Consider the following 24,665-nt stretch of genomic DNA (forward strand, 5'->3'; position numbering starts at 1 on the left):
CGACCTGCGAGCAGAGACTGCAGAGAAACAGGTACACAGACACACACACACACACACACACACACACACACACACACACACACACACACATACACACACACACACACACACACACACACACACACACACACACACACACACACACACACACACACACACACACACACACACACACACACACACACACACACACACACACACACACACACACACACACACACACACACACACACACACACACACACACACACACACACACATGTACAGTATATGTTTTTGCTGTGGTAATGGGTATCCATGAAATGAAGCTGAATAGATCTTTGTAAGCTGTTATAGGTTAAAGCTGAAGTCTTTCGGTAAACTCTACTTTAGGTGCGCTTGATGGAAGAGAAATTGAAATCAGCGAATGTGCAGCCGAATCAGACCAACGAATCAGAGAACTCCTTATGCCTGAGGCTTCAAGAACTCACCAATCAGGTGCAAGAGAGGGATGGAGTGATCAAGCACCTGGAAGCACAGCTGGAGAAACAGGTATTGAGAGAATAGGGGAAAAATGGATGAGTACATTTGAACAGATTACTGACCACCCACTAAGCCCTGAAAACTCGCTAAAAGTAACTTGTTTCTGCAGAATTTGCTTCGGGCCCAGGAGGCAAAGATCATCGAAGAAAAAGCCTCCAAAATCAAAGACTGGGTCACTTTTAAGTTACGAGAGGTAGGGTTGTACTACTAACCATTTAATTTGCATCGTTGCATATGAACATACACACTTCTACCAAATTTACTTATTGATCAAAAGAGAGAGATTCCGTCATTGACCTAAAAAATCGAAGGTCCTTTTGAGCATTTTAAGTGGCCCATTAGGCTGTATGTCTACTAGCTGAGGAAGGCCTGAAATGTAATGTTAAAACCCATGTCAAAATGGAGTCATTAAAACTGTGTGCAGATGGAGATGGAGAACCAGCAGCTGAAGCTGGCCAACCTCAAGCAGGCTGAACAGATCCTCAACCTCCAGGACAAACTGCAAGGTAAGTGGTTGGACCATGCTTCTCAAGGTCAGCAGTCCTGAGATGATAAACCATACAGTCTCTCTCTCTCTCTCTCTCTCTCTCTCTCTCTCTCTCTCTCTCTCTCTGAGTATGTGTTGTTCTCTCTTTCTTAGTCACAATTTGTCCATTTCTCTCCTGATTTATTGCCCTGTGTTGTTCTTCAAAGTGCTCCAGGAGGGTCCCTACTCCCCCACGTCCCCCTTGTCCCCCTTATCGCCCAGTCTTGATGCCCACCTGGTGCCCTCCAGCCCACTCTACCCGCCCAGCTGCCCTGGCACACCGCCTGCTCTGGAGGACGGCTGGAGGCACACCCCCTCAGGAGGCTCCGCTGGTAGGTGTCCAACCACATCCTCCGCACCTTCCTCATCTTCTGCAAATGTCCAGCTGAAATAGCGTGATGGATTTTATTATGTTAGGCATTTGTATTTATCAATGATTAAATTGAATTACAAGCCTCTGTCCTTGTCCCCTTGCTGTTGTGTAGAAGCAAAGAAGAAAGCCCTTGAGACGTCAGACAGATTGTCCTCTGTCGACAAGATGACCGTGTCCAAGATGGCGGAGGGTGCCACTCAGGGCCGAGGCAGAGGGGTCGTGGCAGGAGGCCTCAGTGTCCCTCCGGTCACCACCGCCATGGGGGACCCCCCCAGCCGGGACCACTCATCAGACGAACTCAACAACAAGTTCCGCCTGCACCGCCTTCGATCGTCCTCCTCCACCTCTTCCTCCTCCTCCTCCTCTTCCTCATCGGCCTATGAAAATCCGCAGGCCTCCCTGCTGCTGCTTCCGCCCACGGAGGCCCCAGCGTCCGCCTCCGCCCTGGCCGGTGCCCCGCGCTCGCCCCTGGCGCCCTGCTTCTCGCTGCCCGCGGGCACCAGCATGACCCTGCCCAAGGTGCGCACGCCGCTTAGCCCGCGCGACAGCATCCAACTGCTGAAGAAGCACCAGAGCCAGCCGCAGCCCGGCCTCGAGCGCTTCCACCACATCAACGTCAGCATCGACCTCGGCTGCGCCGGCCTGCCGCTGCTGGCCCGGAGCCTGTCCCAGGTGCCTGCAGCAGCTGCGCCGCAGGTGGAGGAGACGGACATCGACGACGGCATGGAGGGGGTGGAGGAGGGCGCTCAGGCCCAGGCACAGGCCGATGTCGATCAGCCCTGCGCCGGAGGAACGCTGTCTATGGGGCTGGTGAAGGAATGCCTGGATCTGGATGCGGTGAAGCCCCCAACACCACCGTTACACCGCTTCCCTGCCTGGGTAAGAGGAAAGAAGGGAGAGAAGGAGAAGGAGATAGAGAGAGAGAGAGAGAGAGAGAGAGAGGGAGGGAGAGAGAGAGAGGGAGGGAGGCAAATAGACATGCAAATATCTGAGTTATAGATAATATTTTCACAAATAATTTTCAAATAACAAATAATGCTAATGGAACATTAAATAATGGCTCTTTTACAGGAGAGTCGTATCTACGCTGTGGCCAAGTCTGGTATGAGGGTGTCTGAGGCCAGTCCTGCTGCCAAGGGTGCAGGTAAAATACTCAGTTGATGGACTTCTCATAATCTGGTGCATCTTGTTGCTGTGTGAATGAATTACATGGCATACGTTGTGTATGTGTGTTTTACAGTGTCGAGCATGTCCCATTACCCCTCTGCTGGTCAATTTACTCACCTAATGTGTAAGAACATTAGTGTTCCTGTCTACACCACTCTTAAAGGGGTAAGAATGACACTGTGATCTTGTTGCACCTTCAACATAAGTACCTTTTTAAAAGTTTAAAAGTAAATGTTTGCCTGTTATGTATCTCTAAGGATTGGCTTATGATGTTGACTCTCTCCTGTAGAAAGCCACACAGATCAGTACTTCTCCTCTGGTGGAGGAGGACTCGGGCTCCGAGGATGATACCAGCTCTCTGGGCTCCTTGCGGAGCTCCGTGCTGGGGCCTGACCGCAAGGGCAGTACTCCCAGCAGTCCCCGCGCCCTCAAGAGAGGTGAGAGCCCCCAGCAGCTCGAACAGGAACCCACTCTGTGTGTGTGTGTGTGTGTGTGTGTGTGTGTGTGTGTGTGTGTGTGTGTGTGTGCGTGTGTGTGTGTGTGTGTGTGTGTGTGTGTGTGTGTGTGTGTGTGTGCATTTGTTCTGTAGACATCATGTCTGGTAGAAGGTCAGGTGGTGTGGCATAGGGCGGTGGTTCTCAACCGGTGTGCCGTGAGGCAAAGTGAAGTGTTAATTAAAAGGTGTTAGGTATAGGTATTAAGTGTTTTTATAAGATAGGCTACAGATCTATTATGCAGCTCAGTCAACATCATGTGAAAAAATATGGGCATAAGAATAAACACCCCTGTTATTGCCTATACTAATGTGTGTATCACTTCATAATTAGTAACCATAAGTCAGTGTGCCTTAGCGTTTTGGTTTCATCTTTGGTGTGCCTTAGCCCCCAAAAGGTTGAGAACCTCTGTTCTAGAGTAGGCTATGTATATTATTTTTATCATTTACTGTTCTGGGGTGTTCCGTTCAGAGAGGAAAGAGCAGGAATCCACTGAAGCATCCACTTGTGCTGTGATTAACAAAACTATCATAGAGCCTGTAGCCTGCAGGGAGTCACATGTTAACAATATCTCCCACCTTCAGCTGCAGAGTCGCACCACTGGACAGATAGGATTGGCTTCCATCTGTATCATACTGTCCTAAATACGTGATCTGCTCTGCATTCTTAAACATCTTGATCCCCATCCAGTGTGAGGCTAGATTATCCATGACTGTGAATCTGAAGTAGTAGACTCCCTTGACTGGAGCTGTGAAGCAGCCTGTTGTGCGGCTCTAGGCCTGGCCAACATTGGTGATGTGTTTAGTTCAACTCAGTATTTCCAGCCACTATGTGTCCTGAGTCAGTCAGACCTGCTGAGAATGCCACCTTGGGTTTCTCTGTAATCTCCTTCAGATTACTTCAGTCTCAGTGGCTGCCACTGCCAGTCTGGTCATCTCTGCAGTCAGCTCTGCCTCTTGTGCTGCAATTTCTATCTTCAGGTCTTCCATCTCAGTCTCACTGGCAGCCAGTCTGTTTTTTGTGTTCTGCATTTGCCATAGTCAGGTTCTTCACCTCAGTCTCACTGGCAGACAGTCTGGTTTCTTGAGCTGCAATTTCCTTGATCAGGAGGATCACTTCAGTCTTCATATTGATCAGGTCTGTGTGGTGTACTGCTGTGTCATTCTTCACATGTTCCATGTTAGCCTCAGTGGCTACCAATCTCTCAGTCTGTGCTGCAGTTTCCTTCCTCAGATTCAACACTTCAGTTTCACTAGTAGCAAGTCTGGTCTTCAGCACTGCCATCTCTGTGTGTAGAGCATAATTCTCAGTCTCTGTTTTATGCAGCAGGGATTTGGTGTTCTGAAGCTCCTGTTGAATAAAGCTCAGAGTTACCCTCAGCTCCACCATCGAGGTTCCCAGGTTATGCACGATGTCTTTGAGTTCCTTAAGCTCAGTCGAGACATTCAGCTGAGTGAAGCAGCAGCAGCTCCAGTAGTCTGGCTCTCTGTCTGAACTTCAGTCTGGGTGCTCTGAGTCTGAGCTCCACACATGGAGAACAGCATCACCAGCAGTGTGCTGACAGCCGTCATCTTTGCCCAAACTCTCTGTCGCACACAGCAATATAAGTACTAATAGTAGTAGTAGCTTTAACACTTTTGTCTGAGACGCTATCTGTGAACATCCTCATTTTATACCTTTTTTAGTGATTATAAGAACTGTAATCACTTTTAGGCTGGACTTAAGCCCAGGGACACAGATCACATCTGCATGATATGGTATTTTTGGAAATTACAAACCTGTTGCCCATCTGTTAGCATTTGTTTTAGCCCAAGATGAACACAGACCTGGGGACCCTTAACAGCCATTGTTCCCCACCTTTACAACATCAGTCGAAATTGTAACTGAAAAAAAAGTCTAGAAAAGTAAATAGAATTTTTTGCGGCCCCAGGCTCTTCCAGGTACAAAGTGGTTGCTGTGTCCCTCACTTCTACTGTCATTGCAATATTTTGTTGTGTAGTGATTTATTATGGGGCCTGTAAATTAGGCATGTATACCTGTATCTATCTGTGATAGCTTCAGTTCAGGAGTACAGGCACTGAAAATCACTCGCCTCCATCAAAAGTGAGGACCCACAGGAATTGCAACCAGGAACCTTTCTGTGTGGTGAAGGGGGGTGTATTTCATGGCCTACTGCTGATTAAGGTCATGGTTTGTGTTCTTAGAAGCACAGGCACTGAACGTCAGTCTATAAGTCTGTTTTTACAGAGGCTTTGGCTGAGTGAAATAGTTGTGGAAAATGTCTATGCAGAAGTTTGTGTCAGGGATCATGGATATTCCTATGGAAGTTTGTGTCAGGGGTCATGAATATTCCTATGGAAAACTTGACATGATGTTATGCACATCTGAGTTTCCACGATGAAGCCTGTAATGGTTTTTAATGCTGTTCCACCTCTGTGTGTGTGCTTGTGTGTCTGTGTGTGTATGTGTATGTGTGTGGGTGGGTGTGTACATACACGTGGTTGTGTGGAATTGTGTCTAACAAATGTGTGTGTGTGTGTGTGTGTGTGTCCAGGGGTGTCAGTGTCATCCATCAGCTCAGAGAGTGACTATGCCATCCCACCGGACGCATGTTCTCTGGACAGTAACTACCTGGAGCCTGAACACAAAGTGCAACGCACCTCCTCTTACTCCTGTGAAAGCATTGGACCGGTAGGAGACGAGGAGTTTTTTACATTCTTCATTTACTACTATGTATCTTTGTTTACTACTCTAGTCTATCTTTATTTACTACTCTAGTCTATCTTTATTTACTACTCTAATGTATCTTTATTTACTACTCTATCTTTATTTACTACTCTAATCTATCTGTATTTATACTCTAATCTATCTGTATTTACTACTGCAGTCTATCTTTATTTACTACTCTAGTCTATCTGTATTTACTAGTGTAATCTATTTTTATTTACTTCTGTATCTTGTAATGTATCTTTATTTACTTCACTAGTCTACTTTTATTTACTACTTTAATCTATATTTATTTACTACTCTAATGTATCTTTATTTATTACTCTAGTCTATCTTTATTTACTACTCACTCTCTTTATTTACTATTAATCTATCTTTATTTACTACTCATGCCCTCCTTATGTTGGATGGGAGAATATAATAAATCCATTCACAACATGATTTATATTTCTGGTATTCTGAGGGCCATTCAATTCCAGTCTATAAAGGCAAGTTGCATGAATACACATCAACATTTACTCATACACATACACACATACGCACATAATCTGTGAAACCTTGCTGCTGCTGTGTGCCCTCAGGAGATGCTGGAGAAGTCGGGCTACCTGCTGAAGATGGGCAGTCAGGTGAAGGCCTGGAAACGCCGCTGGTTCACGCTGCGGAATGGAGAGATCCTCTACTACAAGTCACCGGTCAGTTCCCACTCTCTTTATCTTAGAAAGGACCTCTTGTGTCTTGCAGTTGTCACAAAATTTGTCCGTCCATCCTTTTACAAATCTGTTAAAATTGACGCCTAGTTGTAGCAAAGATATGAATTTTCCATGCCTTTGAGGTTAACCTTGGTACCCCTTTACTGGTATGGCTAAAACGGAATACATTTAAATGAGGTCAGTGGAAACATTGATACTGTTCCCATGGAAAAATCAGAAATGTGATGTGAAATCTGAACACACACTTTGTGTGATCTGTGTGTTTAGAGTGATGTCATTCGGAAGCCCCAGGGACACGTCGAGCTGAACGCCTCATGTCGAATCGCCCGCGGAGAGGGGGGGCAGACGTTCCAGGTGAGAAATGCCACCTGTGCAAACACATTTCCACACATGTCATACTCATTCATCATCATGGATCTAATATTTTTGTTTCATGCCAAATTCATTTATGTTGCTAAAACTATGATCGTTGAATGTTTTAATATCTGCATGTGGGTTGTAAGTACATCTGTCCCAACACCATCAGAAGAGAAATGTTTTAAATGAAGGGAGTCTGGCACATGGAAAAATATTTGTTGATGGTAATAATGTCCAAAATATGAATTCACTCGTGCCTCAGGCTGAACTGGCATACTTGATTGTACAGAAGACCATTTGAATAAATATAGTGGGAGAGAAATGGGAACTTCAATTTGTTTGGACTTGTTAGACTGCTTTTGTGCTTCCCATAATTTTCCAATGACCCTGTTGAATAATTGCCTGATTCTGTAATCCAGATGATCTGTACTGACTGATCTACAGTGAGAGGTATTACTGACTGCATGTTCGTTCATCCTGTGTTTTGTCATGAAAAACAGCTCATCACGGAGAAGAAGACCTTCTATCTGACAGCTGACTCCCCCAACATTCTGGAAGAGTGGATCCGGGTGCTGCAGAATGTGCTCAAAGTCCAGGCTACCACTCCGGTTTCCATGGACACCGCCGTCAAGCCAACTGTACGAGGCTGGCTTACAAAGGTAGAATTCAAAAGATGTATTCACAAAAACGTAGGAATGAGATCCTTTTGAATGAGATTCTGAAGTTATTTAGAACCTTTACACAAGATTTGTGAAAGTATGCACTATTGAATTACTGTAAGAGAGACAGTTACTTTTAGAATGTGGCTGATGTGTATGTGTGTGTGTGTGTGTGTATGTGCATCCATGCTTGCCTTTGTACCAGTGTAAGGTAGATAGTCCAACTGTCCTTTTAGCAAGCTGGGCAGTCTTCCAGAGCCCTTAATGAAGCTCATTTATCTAAGGTCTTCTTCTGGCTCTCCCTCTCCCTCATTCTCTCTCCCCTGTTTGCTCTCTGTCTCACGTTTCAGGTCAAACATGGCCACTCTAAGCTGGTGTGGTGTGCTCTCATTGGGAAGGTCTTTCATTACTACCGCAACCAGGATGATAAGGTGATGTTAACACACACAAACACCTTATAGCCTTCCTGTGAAGGTTTCCCATACATGGATTAAGCCAAGTTCTAGACAAAATCTCCATTGAAAAAAGCTTTTAGTCCAGGGCTAGGCTTAATCCATGCATGGGAAACTGGGCATTCTGTGTCCAATGGTTTTGAGCTATGTGTTAACTGAACTGTGACGGTGTGTGTGTGTGTGTGTGTTTTTTGTTCAGTTTCCTCTAGGTCAGCTGCGCATGCGTGAAGCAAGGGTTGAGGAGGTGGACAGGTCATGTGACTCAGATGAGGACTATGAAGTCGGGGGACGTGGTTTCCTGTCATCCCACTGCACACTAGTGGTCTACCCCAAAGACCAGAGCCCCACGTACATGCTGATAGGAACCAAGCAGGAGAAGGTAAATCACACACACACACACACACACTCAATCAAACACACAACACACACACACACACACACACACACACACACACACACACACTCAGGGCCAGATGTACGTACATTTGCAAACGTAGCGTTATCAGCATCATGGACACACCGCAGATTGCGAACACTGTCAGACCCAAGTATCCGTCGTATTTATCAATCGTTCAAGCCTTAGTGTAAACTGTGCCTTTCTCTGCCTTTCTCCGCCCATAAACGCAATTTACGAACGTCCACAATTGAATGGCAGTGCCTACATACAAGCGCAGTTGAATGAAGTTAACTGATGACAACATTAAAAAGAATCAAACGTTTGAAATAATACCATCATGAAGATGTAAAATGGAGATAATGAAGATCAGTAGTTCTACTCAAATACTTGTGCACGTAGGCTATGGAAGATTGGTCAAATCTAGCAAGTAGGAAAAAGTGAATGACGTGAAAGTGAAAGTAAGACATTTGAAAGGCCAACGAAAGTTTAGGTTGCCTTTGGTAGTACAAATACTTTCACCACAAAAACTGATGCTCTAAAAGTGATTCTGTTGTCTTTGAAAGGTTCTCTTATTGGCGCATTGAACTGCAATTTGGATTAACACCTGCTTTTACAAGGCGGAAGTATTTAGGCGCAGAATAGACGTGTGCTTTCAGGAGCAGTCTTTGTACATACCGCGGAATACATAATTAGGCACTTACTCTTCCCCTCCCATCTTTTTACGCTAAACTTCCACTTTCCCCTGGATCCTCCCATGAATGCATATGCATGACATGACAAACGCAATCTGCCACTTTCAGCTGGCAGTTTGCGCTTTACATCATTGCGGCCTGTTTGTACATACCTCGCAATTATTTTACACACACATTGCGAAACAAATACGCCTGAAGTAGTACATCTGGCCCTCAATCAAAACACACAAACACACACACACACACACACTCAATCAAACACACACACACACACACACACTCTCAAACACATGTACAGACAGACATATCTATTCCTTCGGCAATTTATCTTGAAAATGAAGAAATGTAATGACTAAGTTACTATTCATGATTATGTAACGTGGTTGACACTAATAGCAGGTTGTGTTTCTCTTCCTGCTCAGGACACCTGGCTGTACCACCTGACCGTGGCTGCAGGCAGCAGTGCCAGTCTGAAGGTTGGCACAGAGTACGAGAGGCTGATTGGCAAACTCCTGGACATGGATGGGGACCCTGGTAAATCAAGCTAAACATACACATATCTTATTTTGTGAGAGATATACTTAACTTAGATATACTCACTAAGACAGTAGTGTCAATACCGGTAATAGTCTTTTTGGACACTTGGCACTTACCTGTCAAGTCTTAACACCTAAGTATGATTTATAGAAGACACCAAAGTAATGGCAGATATGTCATATCTAATACAGTCAAATCAAAATCAGTTCTATGTCTGTGAAGAGACACCTTCACTAAGAGGAAAGCGGTGTTTGGCTCTAAACTTGAAGCAGACCATTTTGATTTATGAAGTGTAAATGTATTTTCCGTGGAATGGTGTGTTTGAGTGGGCATTGTGTGTCCTCTCTGACGCAGACTCTGAGCTGTGGAAGCATCCGGTGTTGTGCTTTAGTAGAGATGGCCTGCGCTCTCCCCTCACCACTCTGCCCTCTGAAGCACTGCAGACTGAAGCCCTCAAACTCTTTAAGGTGAGCTCCCCTTTCCTTCTGTCTTTTTCTCTCACACACTCTCTCTCTCTCACTCACTCACTTTTTCTTCCTTTTTCTTTTCTGTCGTTCAATACATCTCTCACACATTTTCCTTCCCCTCTTTTCTTTGTCACTCTCCTCTTCTATGCCTTACTCTCATCTCTCTCTTTTCTCTCTCAAATTCAAAGGAGCTTTATTAGCATGACTGTTTGGATACAGTGTTGCCTAAGCCAGTGTTACAGATAACACAGTAGAGAGTAACAAAAAAAAAAAAATAGACATACAGCAATGTGGGTATAACATGTAAACATAGAATAAACAATAGCATATAAGTGAGTGTGTAAGTGTGTGGATGTGAGTGTGTGTGTGTGTACTGTATGTGTGTGTGTGTGTGTGTGTGTGTGTGTGTGTAGGTTCTCTCTCTCTCTCTCTCACACACACACACACACACACACACACACACACACACACACACTCTCTCTCTCTCTCTCTCTCTCTCTCATTTACTCTCATGCTTCCAAGCTCCAGTCTGTTGTGGACTTCCTGAAACATACAGTATGTTGACTGTAAAAGTGATCAGTCTGCTCTATGCTGTGTCTGACATGGCATGACATGTGCCACACTTGGCTTTAACTGAAGACCTTCCTTTGTTGGACAACGGCACGGAGAGTCCCTCAGGGCTGAGGCTGGGAGAGAGAGGGAGGGGGCAGCGGTGACAATGTCGGGCCTTGTTCTGTGAAGGGATGAGAACAAGGGAGTCCGAGAGCACCTACTACAGAGAGGATCGCTCGGTTCCAACAGCTCTTTAGTTCTGCTTTGATGAGTTGGAATCCTACTTGCCCATGTCACTGTTCTTTCTCTCTGCTTAGTCATACACACTAGGACACACACACACACACACTGTAAACATCTGTGTAAGCCATCTCTATCTTGGACCTTCACATACACACATGCACATGTGTGCACAAATACATACCCACACATAAACATAGTAATTTTTAGTTTAATTGTTCAATTCTGTCTTTTTCCCTCTTCTCTACAGTCTTGTCAACTGTTCATTAATGTGTTGGTCGAGTCGCCCTCCATCGACTACCACACGTCACTGGCCCAGAATGCACTGCAGGTGTGCCTGACACACCCCGAGCTGCAGAACGAGATGTATTGCCAGCTGATCAAGCAGACCAACTGCCGCACTCCCAACAACTACTCCCTCACACAGGTGGGTGTGGGTACACACAAACACACACACACACACACACACTGAAATGAGATTCCATAAAATGCTGAAACACATTGATTTTTGTGCGTTAACCTTTGATCACGTAAACATTTCACTTTTTCACATCATTCTCTGTCCAAATTGGATTGGTAGCACAACAGACAAGAGATTACACACGACACAATATATGACCAGTATAAACATAATGTTTAAGATCATTCTGATAACACCCCTGTCACTGCTTCAGTGTTGGCAGCTGTTGTCGGTGTGTGTGGCCCTCTTTCTGCCACAGCAACACGTCCTCTGGTACCTGAAACAGCATCTTCATCGCCATGCCGACCCCAGGTAAAGATAGCCAGATCCACATCAACCCCCCAACTGGGTATATATGCAAAAGAAAATAAGAGCTTCAGGCTATTTGAATATATGTTTCTAACTGAAGGTCTCAGTGGGTTTACTTTTGTGTGTGTGTGTGTGTGTGTGTGTGTGTGTGTGTGTGTGTGTGTGTGTGTGTGTGTGTATGTGTTTGTCAGGACGGAGGTGGGGAAGTATGCTGTGTATTGCCAGCGGTCAGTGGAGAGGACTCAACAGAATGGGGAGCGTGAGGCCAAACCGTCCCGAATGGAGATCCTGTCTATCCTGCTGAGAAACCCCTACCACCACTCTTTGCCCTTCAGCATCCCAGTGCACTTCCTCAACAGCACCTACCAGGTTGTGCACACACACACACACACACACACACACACACACACAGCAACATTTATGTTTGTGTGAATAGTGAAGTGAGTAGAAGATGGTATGATATAAATAAGCATAAGTATATTCCACTGAAATTTTAAGAAAGATTATGTGTGTAGTCCATTGTGGATTTTGAGGTGTGCTAAGGATAATTATTATTATATTGTGGAGGCCATTGTTTTTTCATCTTTAGAGTTTTTTTACAGATGATGTGGTGTGCTGGCTTCTAGAATATTTAATTGAATCCATTCACTTTTCCAGTGAAGTGTTCTCTGTGCCACTGGCTACAATATGATCAATCCAGCCCTGTGTTTACCGATTGGCAAGATGTTCTTTTCATGAAAATCTGCACCCTTTTCCTTAAAACAAACCTTTGCTCATTGCAGTCAAAAAGTTATGTTTTAATTTCATCAGTTCACAAGATTTGTTTCCAAAACGCATCAGGTTTGTTTAGATGTTCCTTTGCACTTGATTTAAAAGTATAGCCTGATGTTGCTATTTTCTTATAGCATCTGCGGTTTTGTGTGCGTACAGTTTAATTTTAATAGCACCCGAAATCATTCACACAGATTAATGATCACACTCTATGATGCATTGAGCATGTAACTGGACACTATTCAAATGTTTCTTTTTAGGATATTCACTGAAAATTGACATGCAACTACACACAACCAAATAAATGATCAGTAACATGCATTAATGCACAGATTCTCTCATGATTTATGATGTAATATGTCTATTATGGAATGAGTTGTGATTATGAGTTGTGTAAAAAATGGGTTCCCAGGAAAAATAAAGGTTGAGAAACACCAGAGATGGCAAAAGTACTCACTTCCCATACTCAAGTAGAAGTATGAATACTTGTGTTAAAAAATACTCTGGTAAAAGTAGAAGTACTGATTTAACTTCTTTACTCAAGTAAAAGTAACAAAGTACAGGCTTGGTTGTTTACTTAAAGTATAAAAGTAAAAGTAGTCTTGTGAATGACAACCATTTTTTATGCAACGGTACCTGGACCATACAAATGTTACTAGAGTGCAAGAGTGCCAGTCTCTCTTTTTAAATCTTCCCATAACCTGTTGGGCCATTTGTAGACCCCCAACATACTTCAGAGGGCAGTGTGTTCTTTTGGCCTACCATCAAATGCTGGACATCTTTAGAAAGCTAAGATCCCGTAGTTTCTTAGGAAGCACTGGCACAGAGTTACGGAGCCTAGAATATTGTTTTTTCTTTAACAAACATCTCTGAACTGACCACATTTCAGCCCTCAGCCCACTTGATATGATTTTAGAAACACAACTATCACCAGGTCCTGCGAAGCTGTGTGCAAAAGTAGATCAATATAGAATGAAAAATGAGTACTTTAGACCATTATTTGCCAAGGTATGCTCATGCGTTTTGTAATGCCCTTGGAAACTCCCCATAGGACTTTTGGTTACCCAGAATGCATACTGACAATAAAAGTATGCATTTCTGAGGTTTCTTGTAGACTTTTTGGATTGTATGTCAGGTTCTGATATAGAATGACTACACAAAATGGAATAATTACACAAAAGTCTCTATTTTTGCATTTTCTTTGTTGGCTTCATGGGTGTGTATAAGATGATGGACTATACCTGTACATCTGCACAACTAATATGGGATAAAACAACATGAATTCATTTAATTCCAATGGATTCCTGTCAATATTTCAAGACCAGGAATGTGGTAAAATAAGAGGTGGGTAGCCTAACCACGGTAAGGTGGACTGCATTATCACATTTTTAGAAAAGGCATTCAGAACATGTTTGATGATGGTGGAGGTTATTGTCCAATGTTTACAACAATACAAGTGACTTGAGTGTAGCCTACATATTGTTATTGTGGATAATACAGTGTGATTTTTAAATGTTAACAGTTGTAATTGGTGAATATACTCTTTTGAGAGGTGGATAAACTCTAATATAAGGTGGATAAACTATTTCTGAAATTTCAGAGGTGGGTAAACTGTTTACTTACGTTTAGCTGCCACTACATCCCTGTTTAAGACCCAATGCTGCATCTACTTATTGCTAAGGATATAGGCTACACTGCAGCTATAACCAAAGTTAGGGAAGCACCAAAGGCAAGGAGAGGAGGAGGGCATTTTTGACTAAATTTAATTGAGACATAGGCCTACTACGTGCTAACGTTAACGTTACTGCCATCAAGCTGCAATGATTTGCCCCGAATGAATGCCGTGCCACCCAAATCTGTCGAGTCATCTTGTAGTGGTGCGTCAAGTGCAACGTATATTCCTATCCGCTATTGATGAGGCGAAAAATAATAACGGTAACTCCACTGAAGTTTTGTAAAATGTAAGGAGTAGAAAGTACCGATATAGCCAGTTTTGTAAAATGTAAGGAGTAGAAAGTACCGATATTCGTGTTAAAAAGTAAGGAGTAAAAGTAAAAAGTCGCCTCAAAAATAAATAGTAAAGTAAAGTAAAAAATCTGAAAAACTTGAGGACAGTAACGAAGTATTTGTACTTCGTTACTTCCCATCTCTGAGAAACACTGATCTACACAAGCATACAAACAGTATCCAAACAAACAGAACCACCCTAACAAACCCTCTCTCCCCGTGTGTGTGTTGTGCTCAGGTGGTGGGTTTCGATGGTTCCACCACGGTGGAGGAGTTTATGCGGATGCTGAACCAGAGAGCAGGCATGAGAAGCACTCAGCTGTCTGGCTTCGCCCTCTTCACTGACGACCCCTCAGGCTCAGAGCTGGAGCACTGCTTACAGCCAAACGCAAAGGTGTGTGTGTGTGTGTTTGTGTGAGTGAGTGAGTGTGGGTATGTGTCTGTGTGTGTGTGTAGTCCATCTCCATTTAGGTTGTTTGAGGTTGTTTAGTGTTTTAGATAAATATTTACTTATAACTAGATAAACTAGATAAATATTAAGTTCTAAGTGCCTCTTATTTTTGTCTGTGTCATCAGATCTGTGACATCATTTCAAAATGGGAGCAGGCGCTGAAAGAACTGAACCTTGGGAAATATGAGGGAACGCGCATTGTCCGTCTTACCTACAAGAGCAGGTGTGTTTGTGCTTTTTTGCAGAAAACATGGTTTTATGAGACTGTCTCAAAGAAAAATGATTGCTTAATCTTGAAAACAGAATTGACTCTGTGTATGGTTTGCAGTTATTTTTAATACTAATACCGGTACTAACATTCTTTAGTGTATGTGCTTGAGTATTGATCCTTTTTATGTTTTTTTCATATTGCTTTAATTTATTGAGGATTGTACAGAGATTGCCAATAGAATAATTTAAAAAAATTGCATACATGTTACAGTTTTTTCTGAATGCTTAAACACATTTTTTGTAACTATGGCTTTTTTTGCAAAACTCTACACACAAATGGCAAAATCACTGAGTTCGCAAAACTAAAATCACAAACACTGCTTTGCACTCAGTTTGCAATTTTGTAACACACACTTTGCACAACTGTAGGCACAATGGCTATTATTTACACTATTTTGCCAACTCTCTGGCACACTTTCTCATGTGAAAACTGTTTTAGATAATTAGTTCACTTTGCAATCAGCCTAAGCACTATAAATAAGCCACAGGTAATGTACAATGGGTATGATGGAGTGAGCAGGAAGAGTGAGAAGAGAAAAAAACAGACAAAATGTGGGGATATTGTCATGTCAGGCCTGGATAACGCCATTCCAGAATATATTTTTTCCCGGTGCCTTGGACTAGGACATTGCATGTGATGTAGACAGAATTTTGAGAGAGATGACCCGATGTAGACTGATTTGTTTTGTCTCAGTGAAATGCTATTTTGTGTTTTGACTTGGAAAAAAAGACACTTGTGTTTGTTTTGATGTGTGTAAATAAACACTAGTACTTGAAGTTGGGATCCCTGTATGTTTACAGAACTATGACAAAAGTATGACCTCAAACTGACATAGTCTACCTTGTGCACAGAGAAAGCAAAAAGCCAGATGTGTTTTTTATTCATACCATCAGTGTGTTGTTGGCACATTGTGTGCTTACTATTGTGATGGCTTTATTTTACTGTTAGATACGAAAACACCCTTTTTAATTAAGGTGTGAAGAGTTAAGCAAGGTGTGTTAGCTTTTGCAAGAGAACTACAATGTTTTGCTGATTGGGTGAGAGGTTTTGCCATTTGTGTGTAGAGTTTTGCAAAAAAAGCCATAGTTGTGCATAGTTGTGCATAAATGTGCTTAAGCAATCAGAAAAAACTGTAATATGCACACCAGTCTGCAGGCTGCTCCCTAACTGTGTGTGTTTGTGTGAGTGTAGATTGTGCTTCCGGGCCCAGGCCAAGGGGGAAGTAGAGCGAGAGCGCCTCCTGCTGGCCTACCAGGTGAATGAGGAGGTGCAGCAGGGCCACTTCCCCGTCAACAAGGAGCTCGCTCTGGAGGTGGCTGCCCTCATGGCACAGGTGTGTGTGTGTGTGTGTGTGTGTATTGTGTTATAGATTCCCTGTTGCAGTATTGCACTAATGGTAAAGCAGACACTGCTGCCCTTCTGATCTCTTAATGAGTGGGTGTGTGTGTGTGCGTGTGTATGTGTGTGCGTGTGTGTGTGTGTGCGCGTGCAGGAGAGCCCTTGCACAAAAGCGAGCTAATAAAGTCCAGACGTAATTTAAGAGGCCTGGCTCAGATTAGTGAAGTCATTCTTTCATGGCGCAGGCCATTCCAATAACGCTGTTTGGGCTCAAGAGTCGTGACGTTAACTCAAGCAAGCTGTGAGCGAGGAGTTAGATCGTTGAAATCAGCGCGACGCCCGTGATCCACTCGTTTCCTCGTACGCTCCTCCGCATAGAAAACCATTAGTCGTCTTCCCAACGTTTTGGTTGCGTTTTATGGAGCTTTCCCGATGCAAATGAGTCACAACGTTTTAAAGTCCCATCCATCTGGCACTGTTCGGGCACACTGTCTCAACTCAACAGGGACTTATTGAAGGCAGGCAAATAGCATTTCAACATGATTTCAAATAAGGTTTTGCTTAGGAGTGTAAATGACTGTTTGTTTGTTTGCGTGCCTATCGGCATCTCTCTCATTCTCTCTCTTTCGCTCCCTCTTCCAAAAGGACCAAATGCAGTAAGTTGCAATGTGAAGGTTTGGGTGAATGAATGAATGAATGAATGAATGAATGAATGAATGAATGTGTGTGTGTGTGTGTGTGTGTGTGTTTGTGTGTGTGTGTGTGAAGTAGTCCTCTGATACCGTGTGTTGAATCTGAGGCTGTGTGTAGTGAGTGCTCCTCCCTCTCTGGCAGGTAGAGTATGGTGATGTGGCCTCCTCCTCCATCACCAGTGGGTCGATCCAGCCCAAGGGCCAGCAGCTGGTGTCTCAGGCACTGGAGCGCTTTTACCCCAAACGCTACAAACAGGACCTCAGTCTGGAGCAGCTCAGGTAACCATACACAGACACACAGATACAGACACAGACACACACACACACAATACCTGTTCACAAAAACCCTCACGCTGTTATGTTGATATGAATATACAATATATATTTTTATACATTAGGATCATGGATGATAGAGCTTCTATAGCCTTTTATATATATAGTTATTCTTTATGTGTGTAGTATGTATGTTTATATGTGTGGGATATGACTAAAGTGCACTGCATGCCCCACAGGGAGCTGTGTGACAGACTGTCCAGTAAGTGGACCCTGCTGAGGGGGTGTAGCGCGGCAGAGTGCATCAGGATCTATCTGACCGTGGCTCGGAAATGGCCTCTGTTTGGAGCCAAGCTCTTCAGCGCTAAGGTCAGAGGGCTTGATGGTAATCTGACTGGTAGCTTTTCACCATCAAAAGCCAAACTGTGACAGCAAATCAGCAGCTTTGTCAACCAGATTTGTCTTTTTGAATGAAATGTGTTATCAATGTTGAAGTAACTCTGGATTTAATGGATGAAGTGTAAGTAGAAGCACTTGAGACAACTTAAAATACCAGTTCTTTAGAAATAAGGAAAATTATTGCTTTACTGTGGCAGTAATTCAAAACCATGCATTGTGTTACAATAATCAACAAAGCAACAGAGAATTTAAAAAGTTGCTGAAAGGAATTGAACCTTATTTAGACTGTAGTGTGTTTGACGGTTTCTCTGTGGTATAGCTTGAGATTTCACCGCTATTTTGTCTCCTTTACATCTGCAGCCAGTGCCTCCCTCATCAATAGACCAGTCACAAGTCTGGCTGGCTGTCAATGAAGATGGCTTGAGTGTTTTGGACTACACAATGGTGAGTGCGGGCGTGTGTTTGTGTGTGTGTCTGAAAGATGGCCAGGTCACCCATAAAACCTATTCAACAAAGTTGTTTTGAAATAAAAAAACTACATAAACAAGGCATTTGATCTCATCTGTAAAAAAGAAAGCGAAATATGTTTTCATACCACTTCAAAAACGCACAGCTCTGTCCAGAACATTGCTGGAATTAAATTTGGTCTGGTTGGACGTCTCTAGTCGTCTCTGGCCATAACTCTAAACGTTTTTTTTCCTCTGCAATTCTGAATCCCAGCCAGGCCATCAAGGCTATGGACGGGTAATGATTTTTTCCTACGCACTGGAGTGCTTACAGGAAAGCACTGAGGCTGGCCTATGGACCGAACGTTTCTGTCCAGAGATCCACTGGCTTAGAGGAGAAGTAAACAATGTCAGCCAGTAGTCTGTAATTTCCAGCAGCCTCAGTCTCCCATGTCATTACTGGTTTGGCCTTCTCGATCACGCCTCCAAATGGACAGCAAATGGACGGAAGGGGGGAGAGAAGGTCCAAAAAAAAAAAAAAGTAATAAAAAAAGATTTCATACAACAGTGGCTGTTTTTCTCATGACTTTTAAACCATCCAAAATATTTTTGTCTGTGCGCCTAGGTCTTTATTGGCACGTCATGTCCTCTCTTTCTGCACATAATTAAGTATAGCAAATATCTTGAATCATCTGAAATGGCAGTGGTATACACAATGGTGTAGCGTGTAATCTAATAAAACGAGTCTTTTCATTTACAGTCCAGATAATATAAGTCATCAAACTTTCCGTTGTCAAACATAGCCAAATCAGACATTCATTTGAAAGCCCTAGCCTGCCGTCTCATGTGTTGGAGCGTGTAGTTTTGCGATGGTGTACTGCTGCAGTGACTCACTTGCCTTGCTCTCATGCTCCTTGTCCTTCAGCACTTGCAGGTTACACACCCCTATCAGTCCATCATCACGTTCGGAGGTTTCCGTGACGACTTCATGGTGGTGGTGAGCCAGACCAAAGACCAGATGCAGGGAAAGAAGACTGTGGACAAGTTCATCTTTGCCATGAGTAAACCTAAGGTGAGACCTCTTTTATCATGTCAGCCGCAGCCATTTCTTTGTTTAAATCGGTCTGATCTTGTTTGTGTTTGGGTTTTATGGATGTTTCATGCTCCAGCAAGTAAATTGATTCACTTGCACACATTCTGAGTGTGTTCAGGTACTCCAAAACATCTTGCTTACCCAAAGTACTCTTGGATCTGATCTTTAGTGAAAACCTAGAGAGTTTGTGAGAGCTTCCCTGGGTTTATGGTAATGACTTACTGTACCAACAAAGCCAAAAAACATAAAGGACTCTAGGACGCACAATTAAGATTTATTAGCCAGTTTGATGATCGACGATGCTTCTCTAAGGTCTTCTACTCTTACGGTGGACTTCTTAGTGACCACAGCAGTAAAATAATACAGATGGAGGTTAACCTGGAGACCGATCAGAGTGTCTGTTTGAAACATTTGTTCATGGTGGATGTCTGAATGTCTGTCATTTAATGAAAGCACTAACTCAGGCCTTCCTGTTAGGCCTACCGTTTAAAAGGCATCAGTTGGCTCGAACATATTGATAATGGTACGGCTGGGAGATATCAGGTAACGCAATAGATATGGTGAACAGAAAAGGATCAGGGGAAATAGTCAGCCACACAAACGCCCACAATTCTCTTTTGAGCTGCCTCTGGATGCCTCAATCAGGGCTTAATATGAAACACTAAGTGGGACGCACAAAGGCTGACCTCACCACTGGACTTGTTAAAAAATTCCGATCCAGCCTGGGAGTGCTAATGGCCATGTTTAATAATACATCACATTGTAACAGAACCAGTGGGTCTCTTGCAAACTGCTAGGAAGGACTTTTCTCTGTTCCAATTATACGTTTGCCATTCACCACCTCTGAGTCCCCAGACTTGAAATGAAATGTAATTAAGAAAAAACGTAAATCTCCTTGGCCATGTGTAGTGATGGAGGTTTATGAAATATATGTAAGGTGTGATCATCATCATTGCACTTGGTCATGGTCAAAGGCCAAGCATTTGGTTTCTGATTATATCTAGAATGATTATAAAAAGCAAAGAGGACACTACAATTACCATACATCCTTTATTTCAACAGATCAACTCACACAAACTATTTATTTAAACAAAAGAGCTCTTGGAATTAAACTCCACACCTGAATGACTGAAGTGGTTGAAAGAAATTGTTGAACAAATATTGCCTTCATCTCTCAAAGATAACGTTTGATACTATAACGTATGAAACATCTGAACCTCCTCTCTTTTTCATGAAGATCCTGGAGCTGACCCTGCTGATGGCCAGTTATATCAACTACTGGAGCTTGGCTCCCGCCTCCTCATCCAGCTCCATCCCCGGTGGGTCCCTGGGGCCTCGTTCAGACAGGAAGCTGTGGAACATTGACAGCCGCCACTTCCCTGCCATGACCTACAACACCAAAGGCCCCACGCTGCTGTGAGAAAACCCGAGCAGAGCCTGCACATCTGCAGCACCACAGCCTCAAAGATAAAGAGAAAGTGATACAAAACTACAGGGTAAAGGTTTAGCAGCAGTTTATTAATGTGCAAACTGTCTCTTTTTGAAGAAAAGCTTGAATTGTGACGTTCACAGAATCAGAACTGTCTTAATGGATTTTTGTGTGTGTGTGTGAGAAAGTGTGGGGGTGGACATATCAACGCTAAAGGAATTCCTGTAAAAGTCCTCCACAACTCTGTGAGATAAGTAGAGCCAAAAAGACACTACAACACACTCCAAAGATATAGTTCAATATCTTTGGAGTGTATCTATATCTTCAGCAATTGTCTTCATGTCAAGGTCAGCTGAACTAAGGATGATAAAACACCACAAAGCAGGGTAAATATTTTGTAAAAGATACAAAAGGGCCTTGTATAAAGATAATCAGATACAAAAAATACAATAGCATACTTGGATCAGGACATCATTTTCAACAATTATCTACAGGCTGTAAATCAAAGATTTCATCAACATTTCTCCCATTTAGTTGTAGTGGTTAAGGCTGATGTGGGCTTACCATGGGCTGTTCTCTTCTAACCAATTTGCATACTAATTATCAAGTCATAAAGCAGTCACTTATCCCATTTTTAAGACAAGCACACATCATTGCCATGTAATTACACTAACTGACTATCTCACACAGATCTATTAATTTATCTGAATAATATATTATTAAGATAAGATACAAATTAAAATACAACAAGGTAATGCAATGGGTAGATCACCTACTACATGGTTTTTGTCAAATGTTCCATATCTCTGCATGCAAGTATGGAAAGAAACAAGTATGCTGTATGGTACTGTCCAGTAATGACCTTGAGAACTAGAATGGGCACATTGTTGACTCTTCAGTACAAAATATGTGAGAAATGGCTGATAATTCCAACAAGTGGTGATTATTCACAGACTCATCTAGGCACGCTATGTAGAGCCATCGGCTTATGTGTAGCACATGACATCACATTAATACTGTCATAAAGAGACCATTTCTGAGAATCACACAACACATTTGCTTGTAAACACACTTTGCCATAAAGATTGGTATCCATCTAAACTGACTAAGGTCTATCAGAAACACTGTGACCTGCCTTTGTAGACGGTACTAGAAGAGTAATTCAGTTTTGTAGAGGAACCAAAGAGACATGGGAAAACAGGGGTGTGTACATTGGTTGTTCAACATGGCCTCTTGTATGAGGTAAAACATATTGAGTTTCTTTGAGGGTGGTGGAGTCAGATTTTCTTTGGATCACTTTGTGTTGTCTTGAATAAGGTCCATACAATGCGGAACTATGTTGTTGTATATTTCTGTTTGTGTGCTTTATACATAATACTACAGTCAAATAGTAAAGAGAGAAGGTATGGACAATTTAAAACCTAGAAGCAGATGATTCTCTCAGCTTGCCACTAATGGCTTGAGAAGTGTAGGAAAACCAGTATCTCTGTTTATAACTGTTGAAAAAAATGTGTGTTATTCGGTACATCTAGGGAAGCATTACAATTTGCCACTGTAAACATAGTTAAACCAAGCTAAATACTACTGGTCAGACCAGGAAATGTCCAAGAAAAAAAATTTTGAAGGCAGCCTCAGGTCACCTTTCTAGACAGGATGTGCTGTTTTCAAATGACTGCAGACTTGTGACCGCTTTGTGCACTTTGTTTAATCACAAAAGGGTGATTTTTTTTTATTTTTTTATTTCTACATCTCAGATCTTGCATCAGTCTGACAGGCTGAATACTGACTGACGTATTCATTCACTGAGCAATTCTGACATTAAAGAGCTATTACCTATACGGTGCAAAAACAGGAAAACAAGCCTGCATTGTGGCTGAGCTGGCAGAACACCAGATAAGTTAGAGTGTATGTGAATCTATAAGCAGTGCTGTAATCACTTCAGAACATTTAAAACATGCTTCATCTGAGCCAGTCTAAAGGGAAAAAAACACATTTTTAATAATTAGCGATAGACAACTGGGGGAAAATGCTTTTTCTCAAAACAGGAACTTGCGAATGGCACCGTAATTAGATTCTGTGATGACTGGGAGCTTTGGGAGACCAAACCAATCAACTTCAGAGAATCAGTGTGTAGACGCTAGTTTCCTGTCTTTCATAAACCATACATCACAAGGCTGCAGGAACATAGATTCACCAAAACACTGCCATGAAAACGGTAGCAGTGACTTGAATTATATCTGGATCAAACCACTGTCTTTGTAATTTGTTATTTAGCTATTTATTTGTATGCCTGTTGTTGTCTTAGTTGAGTTCTGATGTGTTAGGACAAATCATTACGTAAAAATATTTCTTTAAAAAGGGATGATTAGGATATGGGTTGTTTTGAGTGAGTATTGCTCTAAATTTGATAACAAATGTAGTACATTTTACAATGTTAGATGGTACAGTATGACACAAACTGTGTAAAGGTAGTGTGTGTGGTTGTGTTGATAATAAACGGTTCAGTTCTAACTCCTGTCTGTGCTGATTTTGTCACTTAATTTGCAGCCAACTGTTTTTCCAATCACATTGCCTCTAAGACATGGAACTTTATATGCAGTTTTCCTGAACCTTGTCTAATAAGCAGTGTGCCAGGCTGTCAGGATTTCTTCTCCAGCCATATCAGGGGAACTGACTGTTTGAGATGCATTTTACTCCACTGCATATAATAGTGATACAGGAGTCATCTGTTAACTTTATACGGTTTAACTATTACATTTCATTAAATTTGCACAGCATTTCAAACTGCAATGGGAACAACTGACTGTACACAAAGGATACTTTTCACACTAATAATGTACAGGTTCCAACATATGTTGTATACCTGACATGCATGATTACAAGTTTCCGGTACATGACCTGACTCAACATGATTAATTACAACTGTTGGAGCAATATGTCTTTTGTACATAATTATGTGTCTTCAATTACATTGACAGTCCGTCTTGTCCAGCATTTGAACATAATAAGCCCATGACTATATTGCAAATAAAAAAACATGATATTGAAGCTAATGAACTTGTGTTTAATGTATGTCTGTTTCATTAACGGACATTATGGGACGATCTTGCTGAGAGATGGGGGAAATGCATGTTGGCAATTTTCTTACCAACTCCCTCCAGGAAACCAAGAACCTGAACCAAGCCCCAGCCCACAAAAATGCTGCTCATAGCTAGGAATAAAGCTCGAAATACCATCTGTCCAGCCCAAAGGACTATTTAAGGGGATCTAGGGGGTCTAAGGGTAACAGCTGAAAGAGCATGTTAACTGCTGTGTGCTCTGTGCCACACAGGGTGGGGCCCCGAGGTAGTAGCGTAGCCTCAAAACGGAATAAAGCCAGTGCATTTCCGACATAGATAGTGGTTATCAAACGTCTAGTCTAATTGGACAACTTGTTTTCAGACAAAAATGTATCAATACAAAAAATGTTAACGTTTTAATCAACTACAATTATACACCACATGACTTCCCAGCATTTTGTTCAGAATACTGTCAAGAATTTCCCAGGCATGACACACAGCACATGATCTACTGCCAATACACCAGAGAAAGAACAGAACAGCTATTTGAAATAATCCCTGAAACTGACCAGAAAACAATGTGAACCTTCATTAACCACTAATGAAAACACTGAATCATGGAAGCGCCTGAAGAGCAGCTTCCTCAGCTGTGGAGTAACATGGTGAACAATGAGGTATGGTGTGGGACTCTTCGACCGCACTGAATTTAATAAATGCTTATACATGTTTTAATGTGTTTACCATTTGTCTGACCTTACTCATTAAAGGCATCAGAAATAAATGGAGGACTATAGA

At 42.5% G+C, this 24,665-nt stretch overlaps 1 protein-coding gene across 3 annotated transcripts in view; it reads left to right on the forward strand.

The window, feature by feature from the left end:
* Window positions 1-23,322, forward strand: part of plekhh1 (pleckstrin homology domain containing, family H (with MyTH4 domain) member 1) — a 67,588-nt gene extending 44,266 nt beyond the window's left edge. For 2 of the 3 annotated variants that reach the window (XM_048227442.1, XM_048227441.1), the window contains 28 exons: window positions 1-31; window positions 373-531; window positions 632-715; window positions 947-1,028; window positions 1,216-1,380; window positions 1,534-2,300; window positions 2,493-2,565; window positions 2,662-2,753; window positions 2,878-3,025; window positions 5,637-5,773; window positions 6,391-6,501; window positions 6,787-6,873; window positions 7,377-7,535; window positions 7,886-7,966; window positions 8,187-8,366; window positions 9,499-9,610; window positions 9,968-10,080; window positions 11,123-11,299; window positions 11,547-11,644; window positions 11,833-12,010; window positions 14,658-14,813; window positions 14,996-15,093; window positions 16,333-16,474; window positions 17,314-17,450; window positions 17,684-17,813; window positions 18,204-18,287; window positions 19,215-19,361; window positions 20,620-23,322. The exon at window positions 1-31 is cut by the window's left edge and continues 32 nt beyond it. In XM_048227442.1, the coding sequence (XP_048083399.1) occupies window positions 1-31; window positions 373-531; window positions 632-715; window positions 947-1,028; window positions 1,216-1,380; window positions 1,534-2,300; window positions 2,493-2,565; window positions 2,662-2,753; window positions 2,878-3,025; window positions 5,637-5,773; window positions 6,391-6,501; window positions 6,787-6,873; window positions 7,377-7,535; window positions 7,886-7,966; window positions 8,187-8,366; window positions 9,499-9,610; window positions 9,968-10,080; window positions 11,123-11,299; window positions 11,547-11,644; window positions 11,833-12,010; window positions 14,658-14,813; window positions 14,996-15,093; window positions 16,333-16,474; window positions 17,314-17,450; window positions 17,684-17,813; window positions 18,204-18,287; window positions 19,215-19,361; window positions 20,620-20,802 (4,111 nt within the window). In that variant the 3' untranslated portion in view covers window positions 20,803-23,322. Of the gene's footprint in view, window positions 32-372; window positions 532-631; window positions 716-946; window positions 1,029-1,215; window positions 1,381-1,533; window positions 2,301-2,492; window positions 2,566-2,661; window positions 2,754-2,877; window positions 3,026-5,636; window positions 5,774-6,390; window positions 6,502-6,786; window positions 6,874-7,376; window positions 7,536-7,885; window positions 7,967-8,186; window positions 8,367-9,498; window positions 9,611-9,967; window positions 10,081-11,122; window positions 11,300-11,546; window positions 11,645-11,832; window positions 12,011-14,657; window positions 14,814-14,995; window positions 15,094-16,332; window positions 16,475-17,313; window positions 17,451-17,683; window positions 17,814-18,203; window positions 18,288-18,563; window positions 19,362-20,619 lie in introns of those variants that run through there. The other variant, XM_048227443.1, reaches the window with a different exon arrangement.
* The last annotated feature ends 1,343 nt before the right edge of the window (window positions 23,323-24,665 follow it).

Source organism: Alosa alosa, chromosome 19 (genome assembly GCF_017589495.1).
Source record: "Alosa alosa isolate M-15738 ecotype Scorff River chromosome 19, AALO_Geno_1.1, whole genome shotgun sequence".
Taxonomy (NCBI): Eukaryota; Metazoa; Chordata; class Actinopteri; order Clupeiformes; family Clupeidae; genus Alosa; species Alosa alosa.